The 19,437-nt window shown below is 35.4% G+C and overlaps 1 protein-coding gene across 3 annotated transcripts in view; it reads right to left on the bottom strand.

Moving 5' to 3' along the window:
• Nucleotides 1–2,664: 2,664 nt before the first annotated feature.
• The window catches only part of STRN3 (striatin 3), a 68,559-nt gene continuing 51,786 nt past the window's right edge, over nt 2,665–19,437 (bottom strand). For all 3 annotated transcript variants that reach the window (XM_072863535.1, XM_072863536.1, XM_072863537.1), the window contains 8 exons: nt 14,589–14,764; nt 14,411–14,458; nt 11,889–12,010; nt 10,044–10,211; nt 9,639–9,779; nt 8,128–8,235; nt 5,680–5,766; nt 2,665–5,571 (listed from right to left, as the gene is read on the bottom strand). In XM_072863535.1, the coding sequence (XP_072719636.1) occupies nt 5,402–5,571; nt 5,680–5,766; nt 8,128–8,235; nt 9,639–9,779; nt 10,044–10,211; nt 11,889–12,010; nt 14,411–14,458; nt 14,589–14,764 (1,020 nt within the window). In that variant the 3' untranslated portion in view covers nt 2,665–5,401. The remainder of the gene's footprint in view (nt 5,572–5,679; nt 5,767–8,127; nt 8,236–9,638; nt 9,780–10,043; nt 10,212–11,888; nt 12,011–14,410; nt 14,459–14,588; nt 14,765–19,437) is intronic.

A 19,437-nucleotide genomic window follows, 5' to 3' on the forward strand; every position in this document is an offset into this window, starting at 1 on the left:
GAAGCAGAATGGAGCATTTCACCTTAGGAGGTTATAAATCTCACCCCGTATCTTTTGTGATAGAAATGAACAATTCTACAAGCCACACAATAATTAAGCTAGTGTTGTCTTTATTTTTATTTGAAAGACCATCACTTTTCAAAGGATTAACACAATTTGTAAAGAATAGGGCAATATCAATACTTTTGAACTTTGCTAAAACAGATACAGCTCCCAATAATACTTGGTTTAAAAGAGGCAGACTTTAACCCACACAGCTAGCACAAGCTCTATGAAATTCCTACCTGTGGTCTCGGTTTTACAGATATATATATATAAAAATTCACTGCACTGATCCTTTAGTTTAGAAAGTTTTTAATTCTGTAATAAATCCATTAATTTCAATCAATTTAAAATGAGAGTATCAAAAGTCTCACAGCACTAAGATTTAGGTAACAGAACACTATAGATATTCTCCATGTAACTGAAGACAACTGTATATGTTGTTTCCGTATGAAGATATTAAAGTTGCTATTTGCTATTTGTTAGAGGTCAGTAGCTAACAACTGTCAATAGCTTAGGGTCCCAATGGAGAACATAAAGCGGAGCCATATGCTTGTAGGAACCAGTTCTCTCTCCTCCAGTTAAGAAAGCATGCTAGAGATTCAATGTTACTCTGACAATTTTACGTTATAACACTACATACAATCAAAGCAAGAATTCTTCTACTGCCAGATTAAATGCCCTAGCACTGCTCCTAGACACTGTCGGTGCGCTAGGATGGCTAAGGGCTGGCCAACAGTTGGCCTCCTGTTATTTTGGTTCAGGAAAACTAGACCAAACCAGCTGGAACACTAGACATGACCTTCCAGGAGGAAGTATTATCAATACTGCATTCAAGATGTATGGGAATTAATAATTGGAAAATTAAAGATCTCCTAATAAGGTTCTAGATCACAAAAAAAAACAGGCCTCACTAACATCTGTTCAGTTTGATGTGCATCTAAAGAAATTAAACCATAGCTACTGTTGAAGTACACATCAACAACTTTCAGTTTACTGTCTTCAGCAGAGACTTTTATAGCACTGAAGTCAGAGGTTCAGTGATTCTTGAAAGCAAGAGCCTTATGACCTGGGCTACCTCACATTGCCTCCTCTTCATTACTAAGGATCTCACCAGACTTAAATTAATTTCCTTAAACACTGTAAATATTAAAAAATATAAGTTTTTTGTTGCTATACATGCACTTTCAGAAAGTCTAGATGACTTCTCTTGTGAGGAGCCATTAAGATATACAAGTAAGAGGGAAGACTAAAAAGAAAGTATTGTTGTTTCCCATTATCAAGTCAGTCAAAATTTGGTTCTATGTTAAAATTAAAAAACAAAGCAATGTATTTTTATGACTTTTATAATGTTTTGTAGCTTGAACTATTTATTTTTAAAAATCTATTAATATAAGCCATTTAGTTTGCATAGGGCTCAAGGATAATGTATTTTCCAAGTATCAACAGAGCAAGGATTAAATATGGAACTTAAACCTTCATTCATGCTTACCTCAGATGTAGCATTTAAAAACAATTCTGAAGCCTTCTGTTTTTGTTAATTTTTTTCTTTTAAAAAAGTTCTTAAAAACATAAATACATATATATACACACACACACCCCGCAGTGAAACCAAACACAACTAAAAGGTAAAATCAGTCATATTTTCATGCCATGTACCTTATCTGGGAGGAAAAATAGTTACACTCATTTTTCCAGCAGGATTTGTGTAGACCACCTTATCTGTGTGTTTGGCCCCCCTGCAAAAATACCGGTTGCTCAACTGGGATGCATTTGTTAGAGACACCTTTTATGTGATACAGTAGCTAGAAGGAAGAGCAGTCAGCACTGTGTGGCCAAGCTTTCCACTGATTTGAGACGGGAAGTGCTAGAGAAGCACATAATAATAAGAGCATGCCAGGACAGAGAGTGCTATCAGTTTTAAAATAAGTCAATTAACATAGAATAGGAGAAATGGACAGCCTCCGATAATGTATCCTCAAGCCCACAGTTTTCCCACTAGGAAAATCTACCAATTATCTCCTGGCAAATAAATTCTTCCTTAGGATTTCTAAATTAGGGAAGGTTCTTGATCAGGGTTTGTTACACCCTTTTTCAGACATATTTGATATTTATGTAGACAAGATGCTGGACTACAGTCACCACTCATCTGCTTAAAACAGTTCCTACAATAAAAAGCAAGATGGGGAGTAAGTCTGTTACATCAATCGTACCCTAAATCCTAAATGTATTATTAAACACATTTAGATATCTTTCCATCCAGGTTCTGAGCGCAAGTCCTTTGGGTCTTACCTACAAACAAGAAGTCAGTCAGACCTTTCATAAGCTGAGTTGTTTTTGCTAAATGAAAACATTTATTTCAGTACTCATTTTTTCCCCCATCACCGGTACTACAGCTATTCTGTTTTAAAAAACAAATGAAGGTTTTAGCATGTTATACCCCACAATAAAGAAACTAAGACTGTATTAGGGATTATTGTCAATATTCAATAAATGAAGCCTCACTACAGCATTTGATCCACTATGCATTAGTGAACTAAGATGACCGTTAAGATTTCAATTAAGGAAAATAAGCAAATATTTTTGGTTTTACCATTTCAATTTTAATACAATTCAAAAAAAAAGTAAATGTTATGCATGGCAATGTTTATTAAACAATCACATTTCATTTAAGCATTAAAATGCAGCAGTCTGGAAAAGCTGCCAGAAACAATGTTTGGCTTCAGAAAAGGCGATTATGAAATTACTTCCAATAAAATTCAAATACTCTCTTATCTGTTGATTAGTTGAATGCTTTAGACTGGAAGGAACAAAAAGTGCAAATCAGCTGAATGTTACTTTCAAAAGTAAAGTCTTAGTGTCCTACAAGCAGTTACTGAAAGGCCTCACCTCAATCTTCATGATAAAGGACAAAATTCTCCAATTTCTATACAATTATAATTTACTGTAACATTTCAAACAACATAACATTATTACTAAAACAAAACTAATTTCAGAATATAACTGCAGTATTCTGCCTACCATGAGCACCTTTTTTTCCTTTCTTTTTTTTTTTTTAAAATCTAATTTGCTTGACATGAGGTGGCATGAGATACATTCTCACTGCAAAACTGGAAACTTACATGGAACAATACAGTTACAACCACTTATAGGAACATGTTCCAGCTTAAGGTAATTTATACCTAAACATACTACTTTTACATGAAAATCTAAGATTCTTATTGTGGTATTCTGTTTCTGCTCATACACTTTCAGCAAAGTGACTCATCACAGAGTTGCTAAATGTTGACCTGCAGCTTAGCGTTTTGCAAAAAGATTGCCCTTTTGCACATCATCTTTATTGGAGAACTTGTAAAGAAATGGACAAAGGTTAATAGCTAACATTTGACATACGGGCAAGTTTTAAGCATTTAAAAATGAGGTTTTTAAATTTTTTTTTAATTCAACACAATGATTCAGTGGCAGTTTGAAATAAAAACAGATTATCTTTCTGGCTCCTACATCACTTGAGAATCACTTCATATATAGACATACTGAAAAACTGTGTGATTATCATCTTATAAAGGCTCTAAGAATACACTATCAATTTTCAATTTGTTCCTGTAAAAATATTTAAAAATACTGTGGAAACATGTTCTTATATGTGGGTACTGCTGCTTGAAACCGAACAGTTGGTCGACATCCAGACAACTATTACAATTTTCCAAAAGCAAAGCAGCTTATAAGCATAATAAACAAATGGTCATTTTGCTAAAATTTAGACCTAATTTAGTAATTTGTAGAATGACACTTTCAAACTGTGCAACACAAAATAATGTAGCCAACAGTAACATACAGGTACACCATTTAATATTTATTATATGCATTTTATATACATTATTTTTCAACAGCTGTACTTTTGCTATGTGGTACAATCTTAAAAATTTGCTGATTCATAGTTTGTAAAACAGAAACCTTACAAAACTCATCAAAACTCGCAAACTGATCAGAAAAGTTTTGTGGAAGACTAGAAAAAATACTTTATTGTATTAATCATGCATTACACAAACAAAATCTTTAGTTACACCATAAACTGAAGCACATCTGAAAATAAAATAAAAGCAGGGAATAACTAGTCAAAACACAGCAGATTTATGAATCTTGAATCAACTACTTTTGTATTCTATTTGAAACGCAAATAAAAATATTTTTCACTCCAAAAGTTCTGAAACAAGATTGTTTTTTGGAATCAACTCCACTCCAGGTACTTAACCAGAGGAAAAAGAAATTATTGGTTTGCAACTTTAGAATTATCAAATGTCCCATTTTCTCATCTATTTTAGACTGTTCAAAGAGTGCCATAATAGATATACAGGGCCCTTTAACACACTACATAAAAGGATATAAGACCAACAAAAAGTGAAATAAATAACAATAGGCCATTAGCAAGATGGGTAATCCTTGATAAATAAACTCGTAAATACAGTAAGATGTACAAAATATCACATAGTGATAGGATGCCAAGATTAATTTTTTTTTTTTAAGAGTTCATTCGGGGGTGTTAACCCCTCTGTGTTTCATTTGAACACATTTTACAGTCCTTTATTTATGAAGACAGTTATGTGATGATGATGAATTAGCATCCTTATGCAAGGACTTAGCTGAGCTGTATTAGGCAAAAGAAGGGAAGAGTGTGGTTACACAGCAGCGGGTCAGTGAGATCTCTGTGTTTTAGGGTTCTATAATGCAGAAAAACATTATCAATACAATCTTGAGCACTGTTGTGACAGGCTAAATATATAAAAAGACTTATAAAAACTAGAATTTTATCCAAACATTTTGTGCAACTAATGCTAAAATATTTTAAGTTAAATTTCCTTTTCTTTAAAGCAAAATAAAAGTTTAAAAGGGGAATCTGTGGCATTCAACTGATAAACAGAAGATTACTAAGAGATGAAAAGAAAGCTACTCTTGGAGCTCACTTCCCCCCACAAGAGCACCACATTCCTAACCCTAAGGCAGCACACAGAGTCCAAAACAAAAGTCTTTTGTAAGATCAGACTCCACGTTTGCTTAAAGACACCTAAAGAACAGACATACGCTCAGTTCATATCCAGTCAAGGCTACAAATACTGGTTTTCTTTTTTGTGTTTCTCCCCACCCCCCCAAATACAGTAATTTTACAGTTAAATGAATGAGCCTGACATTGTTCAAGATGTGGTGACTTTTCACCAACTTATACCTGCCCCACATAAGAGCCTTCACCCAGGCAGATCAGATGTAGTGTCTTATTGGTAACCTTATTATTGATGGCAGTGACGCATTCCCTCTTTTTTGTCCAAACAGACCTGCTGTTATGACGCAGGTTTGTTCTGCTATGTCACACAAATACTTTGGCAAGGGCATCAGCTCCTGCACTGGCAATATATGCTTTCGACGGATGAAATGCTACATCATAAATTGATTCATCCAGCTTTTTCCTATGAGCTGTTATTTCTTGCACACATGTTTTGCTGTCCAAATTCCATAACCTAATGGAACAATCATGGCCTGTTTAGGAAAAAAAAAAGAAAAAAGACAAAGTTAGATTTGTCAAACACTGACGTGCATCACAAATGCAAAATTTATAGAGCATACAGAATATGAAAAAACCCTTACTTCCAGACATTAAATAGATTCCATTAGGATCTACAGCTAGACTTGTGACAGCATCCAAGTGAGCAACCATAGAATGGATCATTTTACCTAAAAGCAAAATAAACAGTGAATTTCCTGTGAAGTATTGTTCCTCTTAAAAATAACATTCCCATTAACTGCAATATAGAATAATATATTTATTTAGATTCCAATAATATCTGAATGATACAACTGTATTAGAAATTATTAAGTTTCAACTGCAGACTCTTGTATAAGCATATGGGTAAGTGACACACAACTCTCAAAAAGGCATTCCCATTATAAGCACTCTTTTTATCCATCTGGCATCTTTACTGGTAGCAATGACAACGAAGAACAATCCTAAAAGGACTGGGTGAGAACCTCAATTTTTAGTCCCTTAAATGTCCTAATACCTGCCCCAGTAGGACAAAGTGTCGACAAAGCTTTGTAAAAAGAGACGTACTGAGACATACCAAAGGTCCATCATCTAACTCTGTCAGTGCTAGGAGAGAGGCTATTGGTGATAGCCAGGGAATAAAATAAAAACAAGGCAACTATAAGTGATACTTGCCCAGAATACTCTCCAGCTTCTAATAATTAACTGTTCAGTTAGGTCACAAACCAGAGATATTATCTCTGATTCAACCACTCCTAATGCATTTCTTTTCAGTGGCCTCCATTCCTGGACTCTTAATAACATCTTTTAGCATCTGATGATGCTTTTTGGAAGGAGTTCCAAAATGTTTAACTGCACATTGTAAGAACAACCACCTCTGTTTTGAATCTGTCACCTGCTGGGGGTTATCAACTGAACCTTAGTTCATGTATTGGAAAAGATAGTCATGGTCTTACAATAATTTATTTGCTAACATGAAGAAGGTATATCATCTTTGCCCAGTTGTCTGTCTTCCTGAAGAATCTCAGTCTATTTAGTTTCTAAGATTCTTCTTCAAGAAGCTAAAAACTACTGAATCATCTTTTTAACCATTCTCTGAAACATTTTAATTTGGCTATATCCCTTTTGAGATAAGGGAGACTGGAGTAACACAAAGTATGCATGTGGATACACCAAGTATTCATACAAAGGTATTAACAATGATTCTTCTTGTTCTTTATTCCTTTCCTTCCTCCTAACATTAATTTTGCCATTCTGACTGCTAAGCACTGAACTGACATTTTCATCCAATCTCTTCTTATACATCCGAGGTTTTACCTCGAGTAAAAACAGTCAGCCCAGTGATTATTATTTTATATTATAAAGTTTGTTTTTCCTTACATGCATCATTTCACATTTATCCACATGGAATTTAATTTGCCTGCTCTTAAGTCTATTCAGATCTTCAGGTCTTCCTCATCAGCCTTCATCTTTAATACCTGAATTAATGAATGTCAGTAAACTGTCAACATACTGTCCCCTGTCCAGACGATCCATATTATGTTGAACTATTGCTGATCCCTCCAGGACTTGGTAATTTTTTTTTTTTTTTTTCCACAAAATGACCATTTACTTCTACCTTCCGTTTCCTGTCTGTGACCCAATTATTTGTTCATGCAAGATTTTTCTCCCTATTCTACATCTTTGTTTCTTTAAAGCAATACATTTTAATTTCAGGACAATCACTGCAACACATTTAATGACCACAATTCAAATACATACATTTATGGCAGGTGAGAAGGGGAAAAAATGTCTTAGCTTTTTGCTTTTAAAAACAAAAACCGCAAGAACAGCACCCCTCACCCCACCCAACCCAAACACACTTAAAACAGGTGTTTTGCACATGTGCTTACTTTAAGTCAGCTTACGTTGATTTTTTTTTTCCTTCCAACTTTGGTAGGATAACATGCAGGAAGTGACTGATAATTTGATGAACAGGAAATTTATGCTCATTCTTACAATTATTCCAACTGTTTTGTCATGACAGACTGTGCAGTTTTTCCCCATACCCTTCTTTCCCTTATTTTTTCCAGATCCTTTTCTGTTTTATAAACTTAATCATCAACTTAAGTATAACACAGGATTCTATTACTACAATGACTTCAGGGCTATTTCTTGCCCTAATAGGTACTAAGCAATGTTCCTTACTACTGAGAGTTGAAAAACATAACTGATATATGCTTAGAGTTAAAAGCATGGAAATGATGAAGACAGGAAGAAAATAGCAGACATATTCTATAAATTAGCAAAGTGCTACCTTAAGAGGACCTTCTTGTCCCTCGCAATTATCTCTGCCTGTTTTGAGAGAGTATTTTCTGACTGAAGCCACAATTGCAACAGATATTACTATTTCATAGAAAAAGTACTGAAGAGGTTTAATCTTACTAATACCAAAAGTTCTCTTGTGTAAAACTGCATCACTAGTAAGTTTTCTACAAATGGATTCTCCCTATGTCCATCCAGATTTACTTTAAACATATTCATACATACAAGTTAGGTTCTCTTAACCTTACCCGTTTTGTTGTCAAAAAATTTGATGTGTCTATCTTCATGTGCTGTAATAGTTACAGGAAGCGTGGGATGACTTACTACCTTGTTAATATGATTATTTGATTGTACACCTGAAAATTAAAAAAAAATTCACCTGCCTTAAAGAAAGGATTAAAGTTAAAATGAGAATATTTTAGCATTACACTTTAGCTTCTTATATTAACTAATACTATATAAATAACATTTTAGGCAGAGCATCAATGAATCTCCTAAGAAATAAATAATAGCTTCTTGCTTTACAGGATGGGGCTAAGCCAGGTATACTCTAGCAAATGTACTGGAAGGTTAAAGCTGTACAAGTGGTTTATACACATGAAAGATTCTTGATAGAGCTAGCAAACAAACCAAGCAAGTACTGCAGGGCAGCACTAGCCAAATAGAAACAAACTGTGGCATCCATAATCCGTGTTTAGCACACACCTCTTATACCTCCATATCAAAAAAGATTTGGCGGGGGGCAAGATAGAATCTGAGTAACTGAAGTCAACCTAACCTATTAGAGTCTGTCGGATATATTTATGTCTTATTTCAACTTAAAGAAACAAAGAATGGTTTAGAATCTCTTTAGAAGTTTAGAATACTCTTTAAAAAAAACTCATTTTCTTATCTTGATATGCCAGTGTTTTAAGGCTTGTTCCTTTCATTTCTGTGCTTAATTTTTGTTGATTCCATTTAAGATTCTCTCTTCAAATCAGGAAAGGTATTTCTCCAATTTGTGATGTTCCTTCTCACTGTCAATGCCAGTTTTTGCACATGCTACCTAGAATATAGCTTTTACACAGTTTTGTAACCTGTGTTGAAGTCTTTACATAAGCTACTTAATACCGTAACTATAATCACTAAGTAAACTGGACTACTTGGAGGGGAGAAACTAATTCTCCCCTTGCATTATTCTTTTAGATCTCATTTCAAAGAAAGGAATGACCCAAAACTGGAGGTTTTCCTTATGGAACACTTTCATAGGTTCAGGAAAAGAAGGCTCTTATGTCTAGATTTTCATCAGATACATACAATTCTTAAAGAGCTACATCTTTGTAGCACCTTATTTGTAGCAACAGAATTTCTAATACTAAAGTTCCACAGGAGAGAGTGTTTAATCACAACCCGTGCAGAATTCTACATTGAACTAATACTCTGCTTAATTCACTTATTTATTTATCTTAATATCCTCCATGTCAAGGCTATATAATAAAAACTGTGTTTTAATATGCAATTCAGACAGCTAAATCTTGAGAAGCCTAAGCTTAGAGAACAAAAACTGTTGCTTTCACTGTCTCTAACCACTTTCAAATCCTGCTAATCCACAATCTTTTCCATTGTGTCTGTTCCAAGCATCTTTAAGCATCTAACCAACTTTCAAACTGCATGATGCAGGAGAGGAGCAAAACTTTTTCATTTAACTCACCATATAATAAAACTTGGATAAAGGTAACTCATCCAAGATGGATATTTAATACAAAAGAGCTTTACGTACCAGATTCTATTTGTGATGAAAGCATTACCACTGACTGGGATGTTTCTAAATCATAGATGACTGTGCTGCCAGTGTTAAAAGATGCCACCATATGAGCAGGGTCACAACCTATAAAGTCAACTGATGTAGGTATTCCGTGCTCTAGAAAGAGAAAAAATTGTCTTTAGAAAGAATGAAACACTTTTAAAATTCTTGACGGTTTAAACATTTAGTTTGTTTCATACTCATACTTTAAAGAAGAAATTCGCTCCCTTCTTTAGAGTAATGCTACAGCACCAGGATTACTTTGTTAAAAGATCTTTTTCCTTTAGTCCTGTAACCTAGTTTTGATAAACGGAGAAAATGAGCCTGGACACATCATCAGCTGCCTCAGAACAGATTTTCAAAACCACTGCAAAAACTTACCTTTCTCTCCATTGTAAGTGCAAATACAGGGCATTTTTTCTGGTGGGTTCCATAATCTAATAGTGCCATCTGCTGAACAAGATAGTAAGTGATTCTTTACACCGCTGTAAGCAAGACCCCAGACTGCATCTGTGTGAGCAATTAATGTGCCAGCTAGAACGTTTGGCTCTGGAAAAAACAAAAGTTCATAAATGAAACCTTTTCAGTGAAGAAACATGAAATAAGTATTTCTTGTACCTCAATATAAATTAAATTCCACATAAAACTGTCATATATGCCCCCAGCCCTTCCTGTTTAAGCAACAACTAGAATATTACACAGGAGGTCATTTTGCACAACCACTGCCAGCTTTCTCAAAAAAAACCCAAACAAAAAAAACCCCCCACCCACCAAAAAAGAAAAACAAACAAACAAACAACCCCACCAAACCAAACCAACCAACCAACAAAACCCCACAAACAACTATGTCCCTTTTTCCAGAATGATACACGCTTGTTACCGTCTCCTCTCTGAGTCACTTGCTTCTTCCCTCCAAATTCACCATCTTAAAAATGCTCAGTCACAGCCCTTCCTCTGTGCAAGGTGCAAAAACACCTAACAAAATCAGCTTTCCACTGAAACACTGATGCCTAATGCTCTTTTTACTCAGCGTACTCTGCTGACACAGGGGCATGCTCTAAAACTCTCAAGCACCCTAATAATTAAAACAAGATTATTTCTGTAGTGGAACAGGTAAACACATTCTTATTTTCTTCTCCCTGATACTTTATAGTCGTCTTTTATAGAGAGGTTTTTAATCTATTCTCTACCAGGCTTTGAGTAGAGAAGTGAGAGAAAGAGATAAATGGAAAGGAATAAAGCCAGATAAATCACTAAAATTCAGTTTTGCAGGAAATTAAAAACAAGTTGGTCTTGCAACCCAGAACCCTGCTAACAAGCTTCAGGGAGGAAAAGCATCCTATTAGAGCTCTCTCTTTTAAAAATAACTTTGTCAGTTGAGTAGAGACAGTTCTGTCTGAGGCCCATGAAAATTATACCAACAATCCTACCTGCATGAACAAATCGGACCATTTTTAGTGATTAGACTATATTGAATAAATTTGTAGCAGAGGCGCACAATTTGAGCTATACATTGGTTTTAAGGGACAGGGTGTAGCGGTCTTCCTAAATTGGTGCAAGACAGAACTGCTTCCCATCCCTCCCCATCTCACTGCCACAGATTATGCAGCCTGAGTGTTGTATTAGCTCACTCATTACATTGACACAACAGAGAAAGGAAGAAATCTTGACTTTGTCTCATTCAAACTTCAGTCAATCATGGAACCACACCCTTAGAATTACACTAAACACGAAATGCTGATCACCATCAATGGCAGGAGAGTGATATGCAGTTTTCCAAGTAGTTATCAGCTCTTTAATTTTAGAGACATCAGTTATGGGAACTGAGGTGCAAATCAGAAACACGGGACATAGAATTTGAGTACACTTATCTTAGTTTTCTAAGAATTTCCTATGAGAACAAATAATCATTCAAAAATTTGGAATTTTGGTTCAAAGTAGTAAGCATGCTTCTTAAAAAATAAGAGTTATGATTAAATTTTTCTTTACTGTTTAAACCTTAGAAATTGCCAGTCTTCCTATTACAGTTCTATACAAAGTATGTCACCAAGGCAAGTGGGAATAAATAATTAATGTTTCCCACAAACAAAAAGTTGAAAACACACAATTTAGTCAATAAATGGCAGTTACATTTCACAAAAGCTCTAGAAAACAGATTAGCATCAAGCAGAAAATTAATGTTGGAGACAACCGTCATGAGTTGTTTATCTTTTAAAAGGTACTTACCATAGGTATCATATGGATCCACGTTAGGGCTAGGCATGTTCCACCACTGGATGGTTGCATCAATACCACCACTGAAACACTGTTCTCCATTGGAACTAATTGCCAATGACAATACAGGTCCACTATTGGGAGACAGAGAAAAAGAAGTTTATTGATACCGCCTACAGGATAGAAGTGAAAATTAGCCATCTACTTTAAAAAAAAAAATTGGATTGGATTAAGTAGTTAAAAAAAATTCAAACTCTAAAGAAAAAATTATCTTAAAACATTTTTTAAGTCTCAACAAGTGATACCAACCTGTATTAAAATATTCATAACAAATTAACTAAAACTATCCAAATTCAAGCAATTCAAAGAACATAATCTTATTTCTCAGAAGCAACAGTAACTAAACCTACAAACACTGAGTTTTTACAGTGCATCTATGCCAACCTAATAGCTAGCTGTGCTGAAAGAGGTGGTTATAGCTGCTCCCCCCCGCCCCCCCCAACTATTTTCTCATCCTATTTTAGGAACTGAGAGTAACCTGTGCCACAGTAAACTGGTTCAGAAAAATGATCCCAGAAAGAGTACTTTTTGGCCACAGTTAGACTTTTACTGGTTTAACTTCATCAACCTGTTTGCTGTGATATCAGACAAGCACAAGCTGTAGCCCAAAGGAAGCAGCAGGTCTGCTTCTTTGGACACACTACTAAGTCAGGTTTAACTGTATTATAAAACCATATTCCCTAGATGCCTGGCTCATTTGATGGGCCACGCTCAGGATATAAGGAGTTCACTGGTTGTTTAAGTGCAGATGAGCAAACTAGAATTACATATTTGAAGATGGTGAAAAGGAAGACTATTGGTTGAATCCACCTATGTGTTTGGCAAAGTGAAGAATGAAACTGGGCTGAAAGGGAATGTTGCTCAAAGCCTGCCTGAGGGGAAAAATAGTAAAATTACTTTGTAACCAGTCTAATTGGAAGTCACAGGGTAGAGATCAGTTCTGTATCAAAACTTCCCCAAACCCTACCTTTTGGTATTCAGTAACAAAAGCCCAAATAATAGCCCAAATTTAGACAGAGAAAGAGATCTGAAGGGGAATTCAATTGGTCAGTGACCCTCTATCACTCAAAAGAACACTTAAGAACACAAAAGAACACTTGTATTTAAACATAAGGACAAATAAGTCATCCAGCCCTAGGGAAGAGTGTTTTATGCTTTAGCTAATAAGCGCAAAAAAAATGACATTACGTTCTATCAAGTAAGTGGCTTAAGGGAAGGAGGAGGGTGACAATAGCATGTGTAGATTTCCTAATATAAACTACTGATTTTTTTTTTTATTATTTTTTTGTTGTTGTTGTTCGAGGCCAGCACAGGAAGTGTTATCCACTTCCATGCTTATCAAAGAGCTCTTGTGAAGCTTACCTGCTAAATGGGTTGGAGACTGGACCTTTAGTTATATAAAGAGAGTACACTCAAACTACTGTGACCGGCTACGCATTGTGCATTTTTGTCTTGCCTTCTTATTGGCAGGAAGCAGAATTCAAAATTAGCAGCTGAAACTCAGGCAGTAATAACGCAGTTAACGCAAGCTGAAAAATCACTAGGAGTTTTACAAGTCCCAGCTCAACTTGCAAGTTTTACTGACATTGTTTAATTCAGGTTAGCTCACTGTCACCATCTGACACAACAAAGATCTTTCCTTGTTTCAGATTAGTTTGTGCAATCTGCTTTCCCAAGATCTTGGGCTGGACTGCAATCAGAAATGAGAATATTTGTTATGGTGTGTAATGAACCACCATTTGCACACAAAGCAGGCAAACTTGAGATGGGAAATGAGGAAGCCTGGGTTGACATTGCAAGAGAACTAACTGTAGCTATCAGAAATTTATTCAGGTATTAATCAACTTTTTGATTACAACAATTATCTCACTGATTTTCAAGTTCCCCCAGACTCGAGAGGCATATGTGCAAATTAATACCCATGCCCTACCTACTACTTTGGTCTATACTGGCAATGAAATTTTATTTCTTATTCTTGTCCAAACCCCTAAAAAAAATCAGAACCCTCCTAGTCACTTGCTTGATGATTTTTCACTCATTGAATCCGCATCCAATGGGTTGGTTGTTTTTTTTTTTGGTCCTGATGACTGCATCTGTACTTTTAATTTCTCAGACTTGTATCTGAAGATACTAGGTAAGACTAATAAATTCTACCTTATTTATCTTCTTCACATATTACATATAAAATCCACAGTCCAAGACATGGGCATCACTCAGGTGTTTTCATTGTCATCTTCTACAATCTCTGCTTTCCATTGCAACTAACCACACTTGCCATGTCCTGTTGTTCTTGTTTTATCGTGGACTGTGCAATTCATGACAGGGACTCAGTATTTACCTGTTTTTACAAAGTATAACAGACCTTATCTATACGATGTAAAAATAGAATACATCTGTGACTTTTAAACTGAAGTGTCTTATGAATCCATGAGATAACGACAATACATCAAGCGTTAATTATGTCAAACACTTACATGTGGGCCCTAAATGTGTAGATGGGTTCTACATCTAAAGAGGCACTCCTGAAAGAGAAAGGAAGAGTTATTACACTACATGAAATCTCTACTGAAAAACTCTGAAAACATTTAAGAGTTTAATCAATTTCAAAGGCATTTAAAACAATTGATGTTTTATAAAAACCCATATACTTGCTTTTTGGCAGGAACCGTTTTCTGCAAATTCCAAAGTTTTAGAGTATGGTCCTCAGAGGCTGTAACCAGCACAGGCTCTACAGGATGAAAAGCTAATGCCCGCACTCCATCAAAATGACTGCGTAGCGTATACTTAGGGTTCCATGTCTTTCGGAAGGCATCTTTATTAGCTGGCAGCTTAAAAAAAGAAAAGGAAAGGAGTAATTTTATCTTGGGTTTAAAAACATGTATAATATATATCTTCTCGTATTTTAGGAAAACACACTATTTTTGATTCAGCTAATATATATTCAATCTTAAGTTTACATTTATCTATTAATCTGTCTATATGCGTCTAACTGCCTCTCTGGCATGCAAGGTAGTCCGCAAAATTTTCTACTGTAATAGCTTCTTTTGCACCAGAGTGGAATGGAGTACAATGCTGAATACACAGACAAGCCACCTTGATTTTCAAAAACTGGTTTTAATCCTTTTGTGCAATGATACTTTAATTCTTCTTCCCTGAAGAAAAATAAAGGTCTCATTGCTTATCATGTTCTCTGCACCCAAGGAAGAGATTACAACTGTCAAAATCTCATTTATCACTTACACACAATAAAAATGAGCTTCAGGTCCCTAGTGAGCGATCTTCCTCAGATGAGTAACTTGACTGAGAATGACAGGAAATATACATAATTCTTGAATACTTCTACACATGAAGGTATGTGCACAGAAATAGGTAATCCAAATTTCAATACACACTTGTCATGATTTTAAATGTAACATTACATATAAATAGTTTTTAAAATCTTTAATGAGTTTTAAATATATTTGTAAGACAATAATTTAGTTACTACGTGAAGCAATATACACAAACTTTATGTTTATATATTGTGAACATCTGATTCATACTCCTAACCTATAGACTAAAATACAAAAGTTAGGCTAAAATACAAACATTACAGCTGCTTAATATTAATTATAGGTAACTCAGAAAAGTTACCAGAAAACTGCAAACTCTTCTAGTGACTGCAAGAGACTAATTTAGAGCTTAGAATACAATTTATATTATGCAGAGAGTACACTCTTAAAAGACTACATCCCACTTGTCCTAAGCCTCCATCATAAGGAGAAATATATGTGCAGGTACTTCTCTCTTCCTCTCAAGGAATTATAAAGGGAGTTTAGAAAACTTACGTTAGTTAGATGACCAAAATTAGCAAAGTAAGAACAAATGGAAACTAATTCTATCCTCTGCCTTACACACTATTCACCGTGTAATTGTTGAAGCATGTTTCTCAACTGTAGGCCAGAATCTCTCTATAACCCAAGATACTTTCAGCAATGCTATTAAGAGATTAAAATCTCCCATAGCCAATAAAGTCTTAGTATCTTATATCTGTCAAGAATGAAAATAAAAATCAGATCATAACGTAATAACATATACTGTAGTAAGTATTCTTGGACCAAATCTATATCCTGGACTGCATTACCACTATTCAAACTAAATCTGATTCTATCTAATCAAAACAAATAGAAAGGCTCAGACAAGAAAATTTACCGTTCTGAGTTACAGATGTGCAGACATTTGCTTTTCCTTTATATTAATGTAAATTTCTGGCCTAAGTGCAAACTATGCCAAATTCAGATCAAGCAACAGAAAGTCATTATACCAGACATGTAACCCAGATTTTAATTTTTTTTAATACCATCCAACAAATACATTTCATAACAAAGCATTTTGTTTCCCATCTTCCTACTTCAGAGTATACTGAATACCACAATATTTTTATTGAGGTCTAAGTTATTTAGCACCACACTGCATATTATATACAAGCTTCATAAAAAGAATAATCTTTTGTTTCAGGGAACAGAGTGGAATTCTGGAGTTCTGCATTAAACTTGACAGACTTCAGCCTGAACTGCATATTTATTCACCTCCCTGTATCTAAAGTGTATAAGGGAAGGAAAAAAAAGAAGGACGAAAATGGTATTTTTCCAGCAGAGTCCCTCAATATTTTTAATCCTCATTATGTAATGTATTCATCCACCTGGCTAACTCATGTTGCCTCATGCACTTGTGGTGATCTGGGACTTAGAGAAATTAAAGCCAAACATTTGAAATAGCAATGATTAATTTTAGCACGTTGTTATGTCCCAGATTAGACAGGAGACCTTGATTCTTTGGGTGCGACGTGCATCCACACCACACTGATTTCTATTACAGTTGTGATGAAGAGTCATTCAAGAAAACCAAGACTGAATACAGTGGTCCTTATTTTTCAAAAAAAGTAAAAGAGTTGATTAAATCTTTGTTAAAGTGACTGTTGCAATGGTAATTTTGTTCTCAGCAGTTCTGAGGAATCTGCTATAACACAAGGTACAGAATTTACAGAAGTTACGAAAAACAAGGTACATTTCCTACCTTAACTATAGCTTTAAAGCCTTATTTTTTTAAAAACACTTGAACATCTTGGTTCTTTTAGAAGACACCACGTACACCTTCCTAGAAATCTAGTTATATATAAGCCAATTTTTTTTCTGTTTAATTCTTTTTCCCCATCCACATTTCTAATGAATCTTGACATCCTTACTGCAAGAGTAAGAAAACAACGGACACATCTTTAAAAAAGAGATCCTTCCAACCTCGAAGAAAAAAAGCTAACCAGTAGTATATTTAAAAAAAAAATACACCTTGGAAAAACACAGTCAAGGACTTGGAAGAGGGATTTGCTTATTACAAAGGATGAATATAAGGCACAAAATGGGCCAAAGGTACAATGGAAAAGAAGTAAAATGTGACACTGTATATCAATGTTCTAAAGTGGGACATCTCAAAAGCCTTTCAACACAGAAGGCACGGATACACTGCGCCACTGAGTCTTAATGTTCTACTGTAAATGCCAAAAGATGAAGAAAGGCATGAGAAGACAGACTATGGAACTATACAGATTCACTAGCTCCTTCCTCCTTTTTCCCTAAACTTTGGTGGACTTTACTAAACAGGACCACGAGGGGTCAGCTGAATCCTTGATCCTAGTCCCCTGTCAGCAGGCAGCCACAGGAGTAGATACTTAGAATAGTAGGGTCTACCAAAAACAAGAGTAGTTGTTCCCCACCCAAAACCACCCACCAACACCCAAACAAAAATTCTATCTAGGTAAGGAGGCAAAAACCACTTTACTACAAAACCTCCTTAAACTTAGAGCACAATAAAAAACATACAAACCATACACCACAAGAAATTGCTAAACATATTAGAGGAGCAATCAGAATTGGAAATGCCTGCTTTATAATACTTGCTCAATATAACCTAATAAAAATCCCTTTTTGCCTTCGTTTTATTTGTCTGTATGGGAACACAAGCAAGCAACCTTGTAAACCACCAGCAAACCAGACTGAAAGAAACTGTACCTGAGCTAAACAAAAACCAAACAAACATGACACCAGGGAAGGAACCTCTTCCTTGCCCCTGCAGTCAACAGAATCCTTACAGCACAGCAAGGAGATGTGTATTTCCCTATCTCAATCAACTACTCACTTATGGCAAACAGGAATTAGAAAGCAGTAATTCGTAACTGTAGTCAGTCTTTTAATGTTTTAATGTTATTTTTGTCTTGAGAATGTTGTGACTGATTGGAGATTGCCAAATTTAGATGCTCCGGTAAACGAGGACTTTCCATTTTGCAGCCAGTCCTACAGCAGAAAACCACCACCATCCTGTGCAGCTATGGAATCCAAGAATATAGAAATGGGAGCATTTGATTTGGTAATAATATTACTCCCTCAGGGTACAAACAACTACATGGACTGAGGTAAATATAAAGAACTAGATATCAAAAAAGACATGACTTGAGATGACTGTACTGTATCTACTACTTAGATGACTAGTCTTGTGGACAACTTGTGCACTAAATCATTCACATACAGAAAAATTTTCAGCTATAGTTGAAATTCTTAAGATCTAAAACTTAATCCCCATCCTGTCCACATATCCTCTCCTTTTTGAAATACAACACTCATCAAGGAGTGATACATGAAAGCTAGTGGAACCCTGTTGTGGCTTTATTTATTCATGCACTATAATGGCTCACACAAGCTATTTGAAGAGCAAGGACCTACTGGGAGCAAAAGGCAAGAACTGGGAATATTAAGTGTTTTGGGGTGTTTTTGTTGTTTTCTTAAACATTAACTTAGCTTAACATTATCTGCTTATCTGGAGATTTACTGGAAAAGGAGGTGGCTTCAGCTAAGTCCACAGAGGCACAAGGTTAAGATGTCCTGCAAGTACTGTATTACAGGTACAAGATAAGACATCGTCTTATTGCACTGCAGATCCACAGTTATGTGGAAACAACTTCAGAAATTAAGAACTATCAAGGAATTTTTAACCTAAAGGAACATTGTGATGGAGAACTAATAGCATCTGAATTTCAGTCTCTTCAGATCCACAACAGGACAGAGATTCCCTTCTTAAATAAAAATATCAAAAAAATCCTTTCCATCTGTGTTATTTGATACTTCAAGTTTCTTTTCTGACACACAAAGAAGTCAGAAGCCACCACACATTTTTCAGATATGTTTTAAAAGACAGCAGATATGCTACGAGCACTGGGAAATGAGGACTGGATAGGAAGCAGGAAAACCAAGCGACAATTATCGTCAATCACTTCTCACTCCTATTTGGTGAATGATCCAGTAAGAAAGCAAAAACTTACTTCTATCTTTTGTCTCCTGTATCAGTCAGATATTAAGGCATGAGATAACCTCTCCCCACACACCTTCCAAACCCATCTGTAATGAGAGAGCCTCTAAAAAAGGGTGTCAATGAGAAAATTTTGAAAATCCAACTACACTGAAGCAATAAGATC

The sequence above is a fragment of the Ciconia boyciana genome, chromosome 6, assembly GCF_034638445.1.
Source record: "Ciconia boyciana chromosome 6, ASM3463844v1, whole genome shotgun sequence".
Taxonomy (NCBI): Eukaryota; Metazoa; Chordata; class Aves; order Ciconiiformes; family Ciconiidae; genus Ciconia; species Ciconia boyciana.